The sequence below is a fragment of the Bos indicus genome, chromosome 19 (assembly GCF_029378745.1).
Source record: "Bos indicus isolate NIAB-ARS_2022 breed Sahiwal x Tharparkar chromosome 19, NIAB-ARS_B.indTharparkar_mat_pri_1.0, whole genome shotgun sequence".
NCBI lineage: Eukaryota > Metazoa > Chordata > Mammalia > Artiodactyla > Bovidae > Bos > Bos indicus.
The window spans coordinates 46,016,599-46,034,327 of NC_091778.1; the positions used below are offsets into that span (position 1 = coordinate 46,016,599).

The 17,729-nt window shown below is 57.3% G+C and overlaps 2 protein-coding genes across 4 annotated transcripts in view; one reads left to right on the forward strand and one right to left on the reverse strand.

Annotated features, from left to right (window-relative positions):
• NMT1 (N-myristoyltransferase 1) overlaps positions 1–8,268 on the forward strand; it is a 33,676-nt gene extending 25,408 nt beyond the window's left edge. Inside the window, exons 9-12 of the mRNA XM_019980760.2 lie at positions 2,091–2,261; positions 2,850–3,017; positions 4,004–4,141; positions 4,825–8,268. Coding sequence (XP_019836319.1) covers positions 2,091–2,261; positions 2,850–3,017; positions 4,004–4,141; positions 4,825–4,845 — 498 coding nt within the window. The 3' untranslated portion in view covers positions 4,846–8,268. The remainder of the gene's footprint in view (positions 1–2,090; positions 2,262–2,849; positions 3,018–4,003; positions 4,142–4,824) is intronic.
• A 2,121-nt stretch (positions 8,269–10,389) lies between these two features.
• PLCD3 (phospholipase C delta 3) overlaps positions 10,390–17,729 on the reverse strand; it is a 31,984-nt gene continuing 24,644 nt past the window's right edge. For all 3 annotated transcript variants that reach the window (XM_070773638.1, XM_019980758.2, XM_070773637.1), the window contains exons 5-15: positions 17,294–17,522; positions 16,620–16,821; positions 16,313–16,457; positions 15,356–15,508; positions 13,975–14,118; positions 13,691–13,841; positions 12,793–12,909; positions 11,769–11,935; positions 11,491–11,626; positions 11,214–11,363; positions 10,390–11,016 (exon numbers count right to left, since the gene is read on the reverse strand). In XM_070773638.1, the coding sequence (XP_070629739.1) occupies positions 10,835–11,016; positions 11,214–11,363; positions 11,491–11,626; positions 11,769–11,935; positions 12,793–12,909; positions 13,691–13,841; positions 13,975–14,118; positions 15,356–15,508; positions 16,313–16,457; positions 16,620–16,821; positions 17,294–17,522 (1,776 nt within the window). In that variant the 3' untranslated portion in view covers positions 10,390–10,834. The remainder of the gene's footprint in view (positions 11,017–11,213; positions 11,364–11,490; positions 11,627–11,768; positions 11,936–12,792; positions 12,910–13,690; positions 13,842–13,974; positions 14,119–15,355; positions 15,509–16,312; positions 16,458–16,619; positions 16,822–17,293; positions 17,523–17,729) is intronic.

Here is a 17,729-nt window from a genome sequence, read left to right on the forward strand (position 1 = left end):
CTCAGAGCCCTTCCAGGCAGGGTCAGCGCAGTCACTGGGTGCCGGCTGACCCGAGGGTCGACCCACCGCTGGGCCAGGGTCATCAGTGTCCAGTTTGGAGGGCCCGCCGCAGCACAGTTAGGCACTGCCCAGGAGACCAGACTAGGGAGCCACAATGAGTGTCCCCTCCTTTCTGTTCTCATGCTAGACTGGTCCCGCCTGCTAGGCAGACAGAGAGCATTCTTTTAAGTGGTGTTGCAGCTAGGACAATGTCTCTGGATCTCCTTGCCTGTGGGAGAACCCCAGCAGGGCTGCTTTTTCAGTCCAGGATTTGAGGTGTCACTGTGGGCGGTGCCACGTAGAAATAAGGTCAGTGAGTGTTCCCTAGCGACATCAGGTTTAGCAAGGAATTTTGGCAGCTGGAGTTTGTGGAGCTGCAGTTTTAAAAGCAATTCCTGTTCACCTGAAACTAACACAACGCTGCTACTCAAGTATACTCCAGTGTAAACTTACAGATAAAGCAGGTCTTGCACTGGGAATCGGTTGTGTCAGGCAGTGACTGCGGTATATAAACCTGTCATTATTTAGTCACGCAGTTGTGTCCTGACTCTTTTCTGACTCCATGGGTGGTAGTGTGCCAGGCTCCTCTGTCCATGAGATTTCCCAGGCAAGAATATTGGAGTGGGTTGCCATTTTCTTTTCCAGGCCTCAGCATGGAACCTTGTCTCCTGCATTGGCAAGCAGATTCTTTACCACTGAGCCACCAGGGAAGCCCCATATAAACCTACTCCACCCCATTTGCAGATTTGGCTGACCTCACCTCAGACGGTAAAGAATATGCCTGCAATGCAGGAGACCCAGTTTCAATCCCTGGGTCGGGAAGATCCCCTGGAGAAAGGAATGGCTACCCACTTGAGTATTCTTGCCTGGAGGATGAGCAGAAGAGGCTGGCGGGCTACAGTACCTGGGGTCGCAAAGAGTCGGGCACTATCGAATGACTAACACTTTAATTTTTTTCACCTTTGTGTATTAAGCCCTTGGGGATGTTCCCTCAGCCACAGTATTTATTCCCGAGCATCACATGGCTTCTTTTCCACTTAAGCATTTTCTAAGGAGAAGCAGCTGTGGAGTGGGATTCTGGCAGGAGATTAAGTCCTGGGAATTTAATGCTTTTCTTCTGAATTTAACTGGCATCACTGTCCTGCCGGGGGTGCTGCTGGTCCAACGGTGTGCTAGTGGACATCCCTAAGTGGGCATCCAGGGTAGACTCTGCTGGGCCCCCGGGGTTCCACGGTGCCTGTGGCTGGGTGCCTGTGAAGTGCCCTAAGTCGGTAGGAGATGGAGCCGTGCAGAAAGAGACGAGCTGCAGTTGAGGGGGAGAGGATTGTGAGGCTCAAGGGTGGGGAGCTAAGAAAGCCTTTGGGAGGCCCAGGAACAGCCCTGGGCTGGACCCACTTCAGCACATCCATGCGTTGGCCAGGGCTTCTTCATCACGGCACCGTTGACACTTTGGGTCAGGTAGTTGTTGGTCAAGCAGACCATCCTGTATGTTGCAGAATGTTTACCAGCATCCCTGGTTTCTCCATGCCAGCAGCCACCCTGCCCCTAATGTGACAACCCAAAAACATCTCCAGATATGGTCAGATGTCCCCTGGGAGGCAAAATCGCTTCTGTTGAGCACTCCTGGGCCAGAAATACAGACGGTCACAGCTACAACAGCCACTGGTTCCGAGGGTGGCTGGTCTTGGGCCCTGTGCTGGGGCGTCTGGAGCAGGCAGGGCTGTGATGGGCTGTGTTTTCTTAGGAAGCCAGCCTGGGCCATGTGGATAAGAGATTGACGCAACAGCCTTAGCCAAGGATGGCAGCCTTAACCGGCAGGGAAAGGGCCAGATTCACCATGAGGGTGGGACTTGTGCTTGCGGATGTGGACAGGGGGTGAGAGGGGGCTACCTGAGATGATCGAGGAGGCTCTCTTGAGGGCCTGGGGGGGTAGACTCAGGGTCAGGGTAGGAAGGCAGACAGCACGAGCTTTTCGGTTCATGGAGGACTTGAGAGGGAGCCAGGGCGCTCATGGTCAGCACATCTCATGCTCTCTGGTTTCTTTCTTCCAGACTCCCAAGACAGCTGGGCTGCGACCAATGGAGAAAAAGGACATTCCAGTAGTGCACCAGCTCCTCAGCCGGTACCTGAAGCAGTTCCACCTCACGCCTGTCATGAGCCAGGAGGAGGTGGAGCACTGGTTCTACCCCCAGGAGAATATCATTGACACTTTTGTGGTGGAGGTGAGCGGGGACGCGTGTTCTGGGCCTTGGCCCCGTGGACAGGGAGGCGTTCTCCCGCAGTGATGGGTATCCCCGGGCTCGGTAACCGAAGAGCAGTTGACCAGAGAGTTGGCACCCTAGCCTTCCTGGACCACCTGTGCTTGGGCTCCACTAAAGGCAGGAAGTTGTAGCTTGCATTTGCTAAAAAGAGCTCTTCTGGCCCTGGCGTGAGCCCTTCATCTCTCCCTCCCCGCTGCTGACCCTGAGCAGACAGAGCTGAGCCCCACTTGGTCAGGTGAGCTCTGCTGGGTCTGGAGCTGGCTGGACGTTTGTGGGGCCATGAGCTGTGAGAAGGCCCTGTTGCTGCAGGTGGGGAAGGAGTGTGGCAGAGTCAGTCCCTGGCCCAGCCTGGGTTTTCCTCCCAGCGCCGTCCTCAGGTTCCCTCTTGATGTGTTTTCTCCTCCCTGCATATCCTGTTTCAGTTTCCACCCATTCATCTGGAGGGACAGAGCTGCCCGAGGGTGGCGGAGGGCAGTGGGAACATTCTGTTCCCAGGCTGCGCGGCCCCGTGCCGGTGTGACCCTGCCTTCTTTATTGTCTTCCCATCAGAATGCAAACGGGGAGGTGACTGATTTCCTGAGCTTTTATACACTTCCGTCCACCATCATGAACCACCCGACCCACAAGAGTCTGAAGGCTGCTTACTCTTTCTACAATGTTCACACTCAGACCCCTCTCCTAGACCTCATGAGCGACGCCCTCGTTCTCGCCAAAATGGTGAGGAGCCAACCAGAGGGAAGGGGCGGTGGGGCAGTGCTGAGCACAGCTCTCAGGAGCTGTTCCTGGGCGGGGGGCTTCAAGGCCTTGTCATCTTCCTGCTTCACTCTGGGAGCAGCCTAGCGGTCTCCAGCCCTCAGCTCAAAAACTAGGAGGGAGCAAGGAGTGTCCACACCAGGTGAAGGCATTGAACTCCTGATGTATTTCAGTGAGTTTTGTTCTCACGGGAGGCGCTGCCAAGGAGCCTGAATAGCCAGGCCTGCACGGGGAGGTGAGGGGTTCTCCTTACGACCTCCCCAATGTGGGAATGGGAAGATTGGTGGTGTCTGTTGTGGTGAGTCATGAGCCGCTGACTGGTGGGGCATGGCAGGGAGGGGTCCAGGTTTCTCTCTCACCTGAGAGGTCACTGGGCAGCCCTGGCCCGTGGGGTCTACCTGCGCTCGGCCTGGCCCACTGTGCGCCGGCTGCCGGCCACCATCCAGTCCCTGATCAAGTCTGTCACAGCCTCAGAGAAGCATGTCACATGTCATTAAGTCCCTCGGTGCGCCAAGGCCTGGGACTTGGGGTGACAGGGAGTTGGGGAGCAGTGAGGCTCAAGAGCAGAGGTGCTCTTGAGCACCTTCTCTTAGGAAAAGGTTCAGGCCTTGGTCTCCAGAGAGGACTGTGGAAGTTACGTGCATGTTTCAGGGAAGCATAGCAATGGGAGCGGCGGCCTGGACTCTGGGTGCACAAATGCGTCCTTGGGGGGACGCTGCGGAGAGGCCAGGTAAGGTGGCACTCAGCATGTCATGAGAACTGCCACCAGAGAGCAGGGCGTTAACGGGAGTCTGGATGTCCACAGAAGCAGCAGGCACCTCTGAAGGCAGATCGCTGCCCTGGCCGCCTGCCCGTGGGGCGGTTCTGATACAACAGGAGAGAGAGGGCAGGAATGCGAGGCGGCGTCCACCCATCCTCACCTGTCCTTGTTTCTCCCTGCTGCCCCGCAGAAAGGGTTTGACGTGTTCAATGCACTGGATCTCATGGAGAACAAAACCTTCCTGGAGAAGCTCAAGTTCGGCATTGGGGATGGCAACCTACAGTATTACCTGTACAATTGGAAGTGCCCCAGCATGGGGGCAGAGAAGGTATGTACATTCTGGGCACCCTGGCAGCTGGGCCCACTCGGGGCTGGCCTGGGTCAGGTGTTGGTACCTGTAATAGAAGCAGGGCCTTGGGTCTGGGATCCAGCATCAGTCTGGGCCCTGGAAGAGTCCCCTCCCTCTGGTGGCCACACGAGCAGGGCCAGTGTTCCCCTTTGAGCAGCAGGTGTGAGGGGGGCAGAGGGCACAGGCCCCTGAGCCACACGGAAGTGGGAAGGTTGTCAGCCTCCTCCCACCAGGTGAGTGGCCTCATCCAATGCGGCAGGGCTTTGGGACTGTCCCAGGACACTGGCCAGTCACATGCCCGTGGTCTGCCAGGAAGAGAGAGTCTGACTCAAGGGGCTGCTGCCCTCGTCCCAGCATGGCCCTTCCTCTACCAGCTCCAGAGGGCAGCTCAGGGCCAGGGGAAGCCGACACTTATAGGGTACCTGGCAGATGAACTGGAGTGCGGCCTGGTGCCCAGTATTCCTCAGGGTGCTGCAGATAAAGGCTCTGATGTCTGAAACATCAGGTAGAGGTTGAGTGAGAGCCCAGGACTCGCCGGAGCCTGCTCACTCCGCACAGTAGCGCCCTGCGGACTCTCACTGGGCCTTCAGGACTGCACGGGGAGTAGGGGAGTCCGGATAGCTGCCCCCTCAACTCTGCCTTTCCCCTCTTGGCTCTCCTAGGTTGGGCTGGTGTTACAGTAACCAGTTGCCAGTGAGATTCTGGATAAAGCCACTGAGAATTACCAGGAAATGGAGCCCCACCACTTGTTGGTCCAATTTTCACAAACGTGAGAATCCCTGGCAAGGGGAGCAGAACTGAACCGGCTTTACAGACCGCCGCTGAACTTGATGATTGTATTAATGGCGTAGGCTGCGAGATGCCATCTCTGGCCGTGTCTCTGGTCTCCCTGTTTTCCAATTAATCGCATCGTTATGCAGCCGCGATCAAGGGAATGTAACTGCTGAAAACTAGCTCGTGATTGGCATATTATGGAGTTAACGGGTGAATAATAAAAGTATATATATATATTATATATATATATATAAATATTTTAAATATCTTTCATGTTCCAAATGTACAAGGATGTTTGGTCTCTAATGAAAAACTGAATCCAGATCATTCCTCAAAATTCGACTCTAAGGCCAGTGCCCGACAGACACATATCGGTACAATTGAATTGTTTCCTTCTGAAAGCAGGCATGGACTTTTCTCAGGGGAGCAGGAGAAAGAGGATGTGGGAGGCTTACCCAGTTCCCCTTCTGAGTCAGCTGGGTTTGATTGGCTTGGCAATGGCAGCGTCGGGTGGAGGGGCTGTGCAGGGCTTTGGGGAGGGCTCAGCGCTCTCTGGGAAGAGCAGGTAGAGGCCTGGCTGGAGCAGACCTGACTCGGAGGCGCTCCTGCAGGGGTTGTACCTTTTTTGCATCCTGAACCTGCGCAGCAGGGATGACCTGTGAAAGTGCGTTTCATGAATCCAGTTCCCTCTTCTAGTCCTCTTAGCCTGCTCCCTGTAGGAAGTCATCCTGCCAACAACTGACTTTTACATCCAGGCTCTCTAGCCAACTGTTGCCAATCTTATATGACAGGGATAAGTCCTGTGAGATTGTTTTTCCACTGCCTGGGGTGACTGGCAGTATGAAGGGGACCTTTGACCTCCTTGTATAGCACCTGGGACCTTGTGGAGACTATGTCAGTGCAGGCCCTGCCTAGCTCATCTTAGAGCAAAGAACCAGGACCTGATGCCCCCAGGATTGGTTGGGCAAGGATGGTGTGGGGCTGATACCCAGACCTCAGCCTCCAGCCCTGGGCCGGTGCCTTCCAGCCCATTAGCCGTCTCTGCTCCTTTCCAAGACATACAGCCTGCAGGTCACGGCAGGGAGTGGTGATGAGATGCCAGTCTGCACTTGGCAACAGAAATGATTTCCTGTTGCCATTGTCAGAGTCTGATTTCCACTGATGATGTGTTGTGGATTTTTGCGGTGGTAATGGTGACTGATGCTGCCTATGGCCCTCCAAATAATGGAGGTTCCAGTCACATGACTGTCACGTAGGCATTCCTCAGTTTCGCTCAGCCAAGTGGTTTGGGGAGGGTTGGGCTATGAATTGTCAGCAGCAGCAACTCATATCCAGACTTGTATGTAACTTTTGCTCTAGGACGAGGTCAGTGGGTGGATGGTGTGACGTGTGAGGTAGGGGGTTTCCTGGCTGCTTTTACCTCTACTTGTAGAGGGAAGGAAGTCTTGCCGGCAGGCCAGGCTCAGCCCAGCTGTGGGAACTGAAATCGTGTTCCATGGGCCAGGAGGGCTGTGTTGCAGGCTGTGGGCTCTGGTGAGGTTTGCCAGAGACTGATTGTGCAGAGTCCCCAGAGCTGGAGGGGATCATGTGCTTAGTTGGGATGGGGCCGTGCTGCCCCTGCCCAAGCAGGGCTGCTGGCCAGGCTTTCTGCAGACGGAACCCCCAACTCCATTGATCACACTTTCATCAGAGGCCTCTAGGGGGCCTCCTTTCTCCCCGTCGTCCCTGTGCTGCAAACTGTAGGCCCCCATCGTGGCTGACCTTTGACTCCTTGACTCCAAGATACCCAGACCAAAGAAGCTGCTGTTCTCAGCAAGATGTGCACTGCATTCCACAGACGGCGGAGTCGGAGAGGCAGGGGCTTGCCCACACAGCCTCACAGACATCAGACACATGGCATCCCATGGCCCAGAGCAGCCCACCCTGTGCGTGCTTCTAAAGATGTCAGAGAACAAAGTTCCCGACTCTCCCACCTCAGGCAGGACTGGAACTTGGATAGGCTCCCTGTCACAGGCTTGCTCAGCTCTGGGCCAGGTCCCGGCCTGAGCTGCCTCTGAAATTTGGGGTGCCTGACGGCCCCAGGAGTGAGCTTTGCCTTGGTGACTAAAGTCATGGGATGGAAACTGTGAGGCCCATGCCCGCTCTGGAAGAAAGCGATTGCCTGGGGAGGTCCCAGTGTCTCCCTGCAGTCGCTCCTTGGACTCTGCTGTCGCCCTCTGTAGGGACCCTGCCCTGCCTTCAGCACCACCCACAGGTCTGCAGGAGTGGGGTTGTGGCTGCTCTTAGTCTTCTTTTTGCCCAAGCACTCCCTGGGTTCTTCACTCGACCCGTTCCAGGACTTCTGGGCAGAGAGAACCATTGCCTGGGGTTTGGGGCCTTGCAGGATGGTGGAGCCGTGACTGGCTTAAACCAAACAAGGCGAAGAGCCCAGGGCCTCCAAGCTCATCAGCTGGGACTTGCCTCAGGCCGCCGCTCACAGTGGGCCTCCCGGGTGTGGCTTCGCCCTCTGCCTCCAGTGCTGGGCTTTCAGACTCCATGTTCCTGATGTTTACCTCCAGCCTTTGGGATGACCCCGCAGCACACTCCCACGGCCTCCTGTCTCTGTATGGAGAGAGCTGGGGAGAAAGGAGGTCTCGGTTCTGGACTGAGGTCTGCACAGGGCTGGTGTCCCCACGCACGCCTGCTTCCGAAGATGCTGCTGTCTCGTTTGAAGGCCGGCCTACATCAAGCCACCGCAACACCTAGGTTTATGGAAAATTTCAGGCCTTGCCTGCAACTCCATTCTGACTGCCGTCACCCACTTGCTGACTCACTTGAAGCTTAGGGTGGGTGTCCCAGTGCTCTTGAATTCTTTGCCCAAAGATGACCAGCATTTAACCAACTGAAGGGATGGCCCAAAGGCCTGGATAGCTTCACAGCTTCAGCCCTGGAGAGGGTGGCTGCTGGGCCAGGGGACGGGGCGGGGCGTATCTCTGGCCAGGGCCTTTCCACCCCGGGCTCCCTTCTTCAGGCCTGGCCGCCTGCCCTGGAACCAGAGGAGACGCAGAGCTTCGGGTTATTACTGTCAGGGGAAGGCAGGCCTGCAAACAGACTGTCCCTGGGGAGGCTGTGGGGGAAGATTTCATTCAGATCAGTTCAAAAATACTGATTGACTGCCAACCAGGCGCCCACATCCAGGAACGGGAAAGGGGAGGCTTCACCTTTGTGTCTTGGCTTTGCTCCGGGCTGTGGGAGGGGCATCCATTTCCGGGATGGGGGAAGAAATACCAAATGCATTGTTGTTCTGCTTGGTACATCTCACTTGTTTCTAATAAAGGAAGCAGCTGAACACAGCCTTCTGCCCTCTTGGTATTCCTCTGGTCAGCAGGTGGCAGGGGAACCCCAGAGCCCCCAATCTGGGCCAGAGCCCTCTCGCCCTGCAAGGAGGGCCCTCGTGACCAGAGACGCTTCTGAATACTTTCCTTTGGCAAGACTACCCTTTGAGGGCCAGCTTGGCTCTTTTCCCCCTAACCTCTCCCACCCGCCAGCAAGGAGCCAGTACTGACTCAGGTTTAGTTTGTGTAAGAGGAGCAGCCAGGCTCTAGGCCAGCACTCAGGACCTTGGCAGAGCCGCCCCCTCAGTCCAGGTCGGCGTGGCTCCTCTGACAGAGGGTGCGGGCACCACCCCTCCCACTGTCCAGATGCCACCCCTCCCTTTGCAGGGCAGGAGCCAGGTGGTTCTTTTGAGCCACCTGGGGTGTTTTAATTATTATTTTCTTGACACACAGCATGTGGGATCTTAGTTCCCAGACTAGGGATCGAACCCAAACCCCCTGCATTGGAAACGCAGAGTCCTAACCACTGTACCGCCAAGGAAGTCCCCTCCAGGGGTGCTTAACAATGCAAGCTGTTAGGTCCCACTGAACCCAGAAAATTTCCCAGGAAGGGTCTTGAGGAACCATGTCTGAACTCCTCCCCACCCCAACCCCTGTTCTGTTCCTGTGGACCTTTTCATCCATGTACCCCTCCACGGCTGGTGCCTCCAAGTCCCTTTCCAGGGAACCTGGGCCCTGAGCAGCAGCCTGAGAGGTCCTGCCCCTGGGATCATCCCTGAAGCCTTTTCCCTGACCCTTCCAGACCTAGTTTAGGTCTCTCCCCACCCAGGAGCAGCTCACTCCAGGCTTTCAGGGCTGGGGGGGGGGGGGGGGGGAAACAGTCCTGTGGGTGGTCTCCACCCAGCGGTCTTCAGAATTACCAGCTGTGTTTCTTCTTTGCCTTCACCTCCCATAATCAGTTCCTGTCAACTTTGTTGCCTTAAAGATTCTTCCCAGCTTTGGGGCTCTTCTAGCCAGAAACCCTCTTGCTGCATCAAACCAGAGATGAGAGGCAGGATTGGGGCCTCAGTCTGGTGGCCAGGGTTCACCTGACACAGGACCCCTGGCCCAGACCCCGACCAGACCTGGCCCTGTGGGGGCAGGACAACGCTTAGTTGCTCTCCATACCCTCACACTGGACCTGGGGCCTCACCTGCCCCCTCTGTGGGGCTGCAGGGTGGCCGCCCGGCTCTTCTGACAGCCCTGAGACTGTGCATCCAGACTACCTGGCCCGTTCCTTCATGGTTCCTGGATGGGGGGTGGGCATCTGGGTCGCTTGAGTCTAGTTGTCTTCTTTCAGATGCACAGATTCATCAGAACCAAATGCCCTCCTCAGTGTAAACAGAGCAGGGTGAGGCCATCACTTTTCTGCATCAGGTCCTGGGATGGCAGGAAGGTGGAGACAGCCCAGCCCTGGGTTCTATGGGGCAGCTTCCAGCGGCAGCCCAGCCCCAGGCCACCCTCCGGGAAATGGGCACCAAGCTCTGTGCTTGTTCAGTGTTGGTCTTGCTGCTTCAAGGAACCCCAGATGCCAGGGCTCCACGCTTAATCCCAGAAAGTCACTCTCTGATGGATTTCCTCCAGATTCTGTCATCTGCAGTCTGGGCACGCTCTCCCAGCATCTCTAGAGGCACCTGAGCAGCCCCCTGCTTCCCAAGCCTTTGTCCAAAAAAGGCTGCTTGGCTGGTGGAAGGCGAGTCCCAGGTCTCTGGGATTCGTCTACTGAAGAGACAGGGGCCTTGAACCCAGCTGAGCCTGGAAAGGGGGGACTCTTTCTGAAGTCCTTCAGAGTCCTGTCACCACCCCCTTTAAAGCTACACTTGCACCCTGGCAGAAGCCCCCCTCGCCATTCCAGATCCCCGGTGTGTTTCTCGGGGGGTGGCCTTGTGAACCGCTGTCCTCACAGTCTTGTGATGCTGGCAGCAGCTCTGAGCCAAGAAAGGTCAGGGCTATTTTGAGCTGTGGCAGCCCCTCCAGCGCCCTGCCCTTCTTAGACAAATGACCCAGAGGTGGGAAGAGGCCCAGGGGACATCCTCTCTGCCCCGGCCCTCCCCGAGGTCTGTGGTTGTGGCCTCAGCGGTACTTAGCGGGTGGCAGTGGTAAAATAAACTTGCTTTATTTTGTTCTACTGACCTCTCCAGGGCTCTTCTAAGACACAAGTTAGAAACCGATTCCCAGGTCTCCCCAGAGCTGAGCCTCCCTCTCCCTCCTTGATTTAACAGGGGAAGGGAGCTCAGGTTCAAGAGCTGGAGAGGGAAGGAGGGCCTTAGCGGGTGGCTAATGCCAGGGGAGGGAGCGGGCGGTGGTGGCTGGACTCCTCGTGGGAAGGAGGCTGGGATGGCCCCTCTGGGGAGCAGAGAGTGGTCGAGGGCTCACAAGTCCCGCTCCCTAAGTCTCCTGGCAGCACCAGGCCTGGCTCTTCATAAGCCATGACGACCAGGTGGGCTGAGGCCATCTCACAGCCCAGAGCAAGGAGCAACTTCCCGTTCTTCAGGAGGGGTGCAGGCAGCCCCCAGCACCCAGTTGAGACCAGAGCCTGGCAGGCTCAGCGGGAGGATGGAGGGGCTGGTCCTCCATCACGCCCTCCACTCCAGAGGGCGGGCGTGGGACACAGACTGGCACCTGCAGAACCCAGGGTGGCTCGGCTCCGGATGCAGATGTGGACAAAGAGAGTGGCCGGTGACAGTGAGGCCCCGTCCTTAGAAAGCAGGTGGATGTGGCGGTACCCTTCAGGGAGGGTAGCCCTGCGTCAGCTTCTCTGTCCACTGCCCCGCATGGCCAGGCATGTAGGGTGCAGACCGCATCCCACTCCCAGGGTGGCCTGGCTCAGGGCAGGCTCTCGGAGGAAATGGGTGGCCCCAGTGAACAGGGTCTTGGAGGCCGGGACCCCCCCATCCCTTTCTACCCCACCAACCCCCACCAACCTTGCTTCAGACTGCTGAGAGGCAGCGTGAACTGGCCCACGAAGTCATTGGGGGAGGTGGCGTCATAATCCTCTACCACGAACCGGACCAACGCCAGCTCCGGAACCCGCAACTGGAACTCCAGGGTCTGCCCCCAGCGGGGGTTGAAGCCTAGGGCGCAGGCCTGGCAGTCAAGAGCCCGCAGGGCCAGCCCCGCCCAGCACCTCCCTCCGCTCTCTTCGGCCCGCCCTCTACTCCGCCCCCCCCCCCGCCCCCCGCCAGCAGGGCCCCCACGCACCGTTGTTGAGCACATAGTTGGTCTTCTTGCGAGCACAGTCCGCGGGCACCCCGTGGATCTCAATGCGCACCAGCGGGTCCACAATGGAATTGGGCTTCTCGGTGTTCAGCTTGGGCAGCTGCTGTGCCGTCAGCACCTGTGCGGGGAGAAGGGGGGCTGCAGCCCGGCCCGAGGCGCTCACACCACCCTCCCGGGCCCTCCCCAGGCCTCCGTTGTCCTCGGGCTGGTGCCACCCCCGCAGAGGGGACCCCGGGCAGGGCACGGCCCAGGCCTCTGACCTGGATGGTGAGAGTCGTTCTGGGGGGCCCAGGACACTCAGGGTCAAAGGTTGTGTTGGGCGACCGCAGACGGACGGGTTTCAGGATGTAGCCACACTGCCCGTTGACGAGGAAGCGCCCAGCATTGAGGTCCATCTCGTAACCCGGTGTCTGGAAGTTCAGCGCCACTGTGGACACAGCAGAGGCGAGGCAGGGCCTCTTAGTGGCCCTCTCCTCACTGCTCAGTCTCAGGGGCTCACTGCCCTCCCCACAGATAGACTTGGTGTGGAGAGGACTTGGTTCTCTCCAGAGAGGGTCCCCCTGCCTGGGTGGGAGTACCATCCCACCCCAACCATGGCTTGGGGGCATCATGGCAGCGAGGGACCCAGCCCCACTACCACCTGTACTTCATGGCTGAAATCCCTCAAGGCCAGAGAGAGGTTTCCCTAGCTTCCCCAAGGGGCACACTCCTCTCCTTTGGCGATGCTCAGTGTCCTCCAGAGCCCCCTCTCGTCAGTGTGGACTTAGTGGGGACTGCCTCTGTGTGTGTGTGTGTGTGTGTGTGTTTATGTTAGGGGCACAAGGGAGTGGAAGTTTTTTTCTGTTCTCAGCTGTGTCCAACTCTTTGCGACCCTATGGATGGCAGCCTTCCAGGTTCCTCTGTCCATGGGATTCTCCAGGCAAGAAGACTGTAATGGGTTGCCATTTCCTTTTCCGGGGGGATCTTCCCAACCCAGGGATGGAAACTGGGTTTCTTGTGTCTCTGCACTGGCAGGCGGCTCCTTTACCACTACGCCACCTGGGAAGCCCTTTTAATTTCTACCTTCATAAAAAAATTGAGATTTTACACTGCCAAGAACCAACAACCCTGATTTGTGTTTCCCCACCTGTTGACAAGTCTTTTAATAATTGTTATGACTGAGACTCATGTTTCTGACTTCTGGAAAGCTGTGTTGCCCCATCACCACTGGGGCCTCCATGGCTCCCAGAGCCACACCCCCAAAAGTGGCCCCTGCCCACCCCCTCTTCTGCTGCCCCCACTCACCCAGCTGACAGCCCGAGTTCCACATCTCCTGGGGGCTGTAGTTGGCCGAGTTCATCCGCAGCCCCAGCGGGTAGACACGTGTCAGGTGGCGGGCATTGTGCCTGACGAAGCTGTTCCCTGGGGGAGAGGTGGGGTGGGACTGTGGTGGCCACTGGGGTATCACTCGCTCACTGGCTGCCAGAGCCTGTCAGCCACCTTCCCCGCCCCCCTGCCACCTCCAGAGACCAGCTGGGAACAGGCAGAATTCCCATCGTCAGCTCCCGCTGCCCCCTTTCCTCATTCTCTCTGATGAGGGGGCAGGGGGTCCTCATGAGGAGGCTCCTAAAGTCCAGAGGGTCACAGGGACCCCCTCCCACAGCCTGGCACTGCATCCCACCCCCCACCCAGAGTCCCCACATTCCTGACTCCGAGGGTGGAGCCCCTGGCCCCAGGCTGCAATCTTTTGTTGCTCAATCCACAAACACTCCTCCAGCCCCACCTTGGGTTCTAGGAACCCTTCCGTGTGTGTCATACCTCCAGGCCTGGGGACAACCTGCTTCTCCAGTCTGGAAGTCCCCTCCCCCTCTTCATCTGGCTGCTTCCTCCCCCTGCTGCAGGACTCCCCCAACCTCTGTCAGACCCAGTGGATCCCCCCGCACCGCAGTTATCCGTCAATGTCTGGCCCCGGATTAGGCTGTGAGCCCGTGAAGGCAGACAGCAGTCTCCCTTGTCCCAGTGCCCTCTTCTTGCATGCATACCTGGCCCGGTGCCGGGCACTCATTCCCTAAGCCCCTCTCTTCACTGCCCCCAAAGCCCTTTCACTCTCCTTTCCAGACCAACGTCAGCATCTCCCACCCACCCGGGGTCCGCCGGTCCCCACCTCCCTCCTGCCTCAGATGCCCCACATCCTGGCTCCCACCTGCCTCTCGGATGAGCTTCTTGGCCTTGCGCTCGCTGAGGGAGCTGACCTGGCAGGGCTGGGGCGGGACCGGGGGCGGGCGCAGGGTCCGCAGGCGGGTGGCACAGCAGTACACGGCCAGGGCCGACAGCTCCGGGGAGATCTGCTTGGCCTGGGAGACAAGCCTCAGCGGGGGTCTGCCCCCCACCCACCAGCTCCAGCCCCCTGGTCGTCCCACCTCCCTTCTCTCGGCCACCTGTCCCCAAGCTCCACAGTGCCTGCCCAGCCCGGGCTGGCCCACTCACCCGCCGCCTCTGCTCTACGGCCCCCAATTCCTCCTCTTCATCTTCCTCTTCATCCTCCTCCTCCCGCTCTGATAGGATGCAACCGTTCTCACTCCTAGTGTCTGGCAGCTTCTTCCCCTTCACCAAGACCCGGCCTTTCAGCCTCTGTAGATCCAGCATGGAAGAATGAAGCTCCCTTGCCCCTGTGTCAGTCCATCATTCAGACACCACTGTGTGAGGGGCTGGCTTGGGGTGGTGAGCAGGGAAAGAGACACACATGAGTGATGTTCCTAACAGGAAAAAACCTGTGAGGGAAACAGCCTATGGGACTATCCACAGGGGACTGGCTAATGAGGTGCCTCCAAGCCTCAGAGTACTGCAAGCCAGACAATAAAATGAATGAGGCAGCTCAGGGTTGAAAGAGAAGGCCTTCTCTTCAAAAAAGATCTCACGAAAGAAGTGCAGGTAGAACATGTGTTCACAGGATCTTCTTTGTCTACGACTTGAAAGAGAAGATCACTGTCCACAGGTGATATATAGACGCATGGAAAATTCTGGAAGAATATACAAGACACCATTGAAGGTGATCACGTCTTCAGAAATAGGACAAGGGGAGCAGGAGTGGAGGAAAATCCATTTTTCATTGTGTATGCTCTCTTTTTTCTTTTACCATATGTATGTTTTTTTTTCATACTAATAAAGTCAAATCACACACAAAGGTGAACCCAGATTCCCTGTGTAATTTGGGATTGGGAGTAGGAGGAGAGTTTTCTCCAGGAACCCTAAAAGGATGTGTCCTGAAGAGGCAGATAAAATGCTCTGGGGTTTGGGAGAGAGGAAGATGGACCACTTCTGGCCAGAGCGCTGAGGAAGTTGCTAAGGCCACAGGAAGAGGCCCTTTACTGAGCTAGACTCTAAGCAGGTGGCACCTGGTGAGCACAGGTGGCTGGGATGGGAGCTCCAGGTGGAGAAGACAGTGTCAAACAAGGGAACGGCCAAGCCCGCAGGGACTCTGTGGGCAAGAGGCAGGGTGGGGAGGTCAGGCCAGGTCATGGAGGGCCTTGCATGCCAGGAACAAGGGTGGGAGGCGTCTAGTCAAAATGGAAGGTAGGCAAGTGACAAGACCACAGGGTGCAGATGTCAGATGAACGGTGACACAGGAGGTTAAGGCAGAAAGGACTTTCCTGGCGGTCCAGTGGTTAAGACTCCGCACTTCCACTGCAGGGGGCGTGGGTTCAACCCCTGGTCTGGGAACTAAGAACCCATATGCCACAAAAGGTGGCCAAAAAAAAAAAAAACAACAGAAGGTTAAGACAGAGGAGAGGGGTCCTGAACAAAGGTGGATGGTCGACCTTGGAGCCAGACCCTCCGCCCACCCAGGCTGGGGGTCTGAGAGCCTTACCTCTGGGGATGGCAGCTCCTCAGGATTCTGGGAGTCCAGTGTCTGTGTCACCAGCATGTCCCCCAGGATGGTGTGCAGGTGGCGGGCCATGGCAGCCTGCTGCTCCAGCCCGCAGTGGTTCTCAAGGGATAGGATGACGGGGTACGGGGACACCTGTGAAGGGGAGGGGCAGCAGCTCAGAGACACTAGCCCCTCCCCCACCAGGACCCCTGCTACACCCAGCCCCCGACCCCCTTCAGGATAGGCAGGCAGATGTCTGGAAAACCCACTCTGGGGGAGACTGAGAGGGTGGATGTGGGACATACCGGGATCAGTGTGTCCATAGAGGGACAGAGGTCAGATCTGGGGCCCCGGGGAAGGGGGTGGGCTGTCTGGGGAGCTGAGAGGGGCTGCAGGAATGTTTCTTTTAATAAATGCTCTCTATGTTAATGACACTGACCATGCCATTTAGGTTACACACTTTTCGTCCCAGCCCATTATTTGTTGATGGAAAGATTCCTATACCTTGACACATGTGGCAATTTTATGCAGGTGCAACGTTGAGCTTCTCTTTTACGATTTCCTCTTTGTGAGTCATGATTAACATGTCCTTCCCTACCCACATGGTTTTCTTCTGGAAATTTTATGATTTTCATACAATTACTAAACGTAAGGGTGGGAGAAGGGAGCCTCTCGTCCAGCTTTATTCCACCCCACTGGCCAGCTGTCCCAGCAGCACTTGGTGAAAGTGAGTCTCTGGGCAGGGGTTTCTTTTGTTTTTTGTCTTGGCCACACTGCACAGCATGCAGGATCTTAGTTCCCCGGCCAGGAATTGAACTCATGCCCCTTGAAGTGGAAGTGTGGAGTCCTAACCACTAGACTGCCAGGGAAGTCCCAGGTGGTTCTTTTGGAAGGACAGAGATCAGCTGGGGTTGCCGGCAAGGCTCTGGGGCTGAGTGTGCGGGTCCCGGGGCTCACCGTGAAGGCGTGCTCTCGCACTGCCTGGATCACGTCTCGGAAGAGGATCTTGGAGGTGAGGGTGTGGCCGTGATAGATGACCGGCTCACCTCCTGGCCCCTCCCAGCAGTCCAGCTCCACACAGCGGCATCCCTGGGCAAAGGCCCTGCAGACAGACGGATGGACAAAGTATCTTGTGGGTAGCACAGAGCAGGGCAAGGGGCAGGCCTCCTCGGCCCCAGGAAGCCCACGGTGGGAGTTAAGCCCCTCATCACCCCCAAACCGGCTCCCAGACCTGTTCAGCTCCACCATCCCCACATTGTGGTACCTGACGTAGGCTTCAGTACTGCTGGGTCCCCCGATCTGAGAGTCAGTCAGGTAGGTGTTGTGTGAGGAGGAGATGAAGTAGTGGGCGAGGGGCTGGTCCATGTCCTGGAACACGCGTGTGTGGGCCAGGTCCAGGGCAGCTCCCTCAGGGGACAGCAGGTACATCATGAAGCCATCCAGTGTCATCAGCTCATGCTGCTTGGCTGCAGAAAATGGGCAGAAGAGAGCATCAGGCTATGCAGGGACTCCTGTGTCTGGACCGAAGAATCTCAAAGCTCACTCAACTTAGTAATAATGAGCACTTGTCTACTGACTAGACTCTACATAAGTTATGCCTTTTTTTTTTTGGCCACACCACACAGCTTCTGGGATCTCAGTTTCCTGACCAGGGATTGAACCCGGGTCCCACAGCAGTGAAACCCCAGAATCTTAACCACTACCACCAGGGGACTCCCGAGTTATGCCATTTAATTTCAACCCAACCCTGTGAGGAAGATACATTACTATGCCAATTTACAGAGACGGCGGCTGAGTCCCAAAGAAGTGAGGTGAGCTGCCCAAGATGGCGCCTACAGTCAGGAACAGCAGAGCCCACTTAGCTGGGCACCCAGACCTGTCAGACGCCAAGCCCCGAGCTGCGTTGGCCCCAGCCCCATCTGTCAGACCCTTCTTCACCTGTCTCGTTGAGCTCATAGGTGTGGATGAGCTGCTGGGCGTGGGCCAGCGTGGCCTTGTGCTCGCCCTGGTCCTCCAGGAACTCCAGCAGCTCAGAGGCGCTCAGCACGCGGTCCTCTCCTGAGTACCGATGGAAGATCTCCTCCAACTCAGGGCGTTTCAGCAGCCGCCGCAGAAATTCCTCGATCTCTGGCCCCTCCAGCCGCTCATTTTTGGAGCGGTCACACTCCTAGAGGGCAGGAGGGAGAGGCTCAGAGGAGGACGACACCCTGGGTGAGCCGGGTGCTCTCACACCCATGCTCTGTACACACCCCCATCATCCACCACGGCTGGGACAGGAGGTGACGTCTCCCATTTCACAGGTGGAAAAACTGAGAGCTGGCAAGGCCGCAGGTCTCACTCAGACTCACGCAGCTGTTAAATCGCAGGGCTGGGT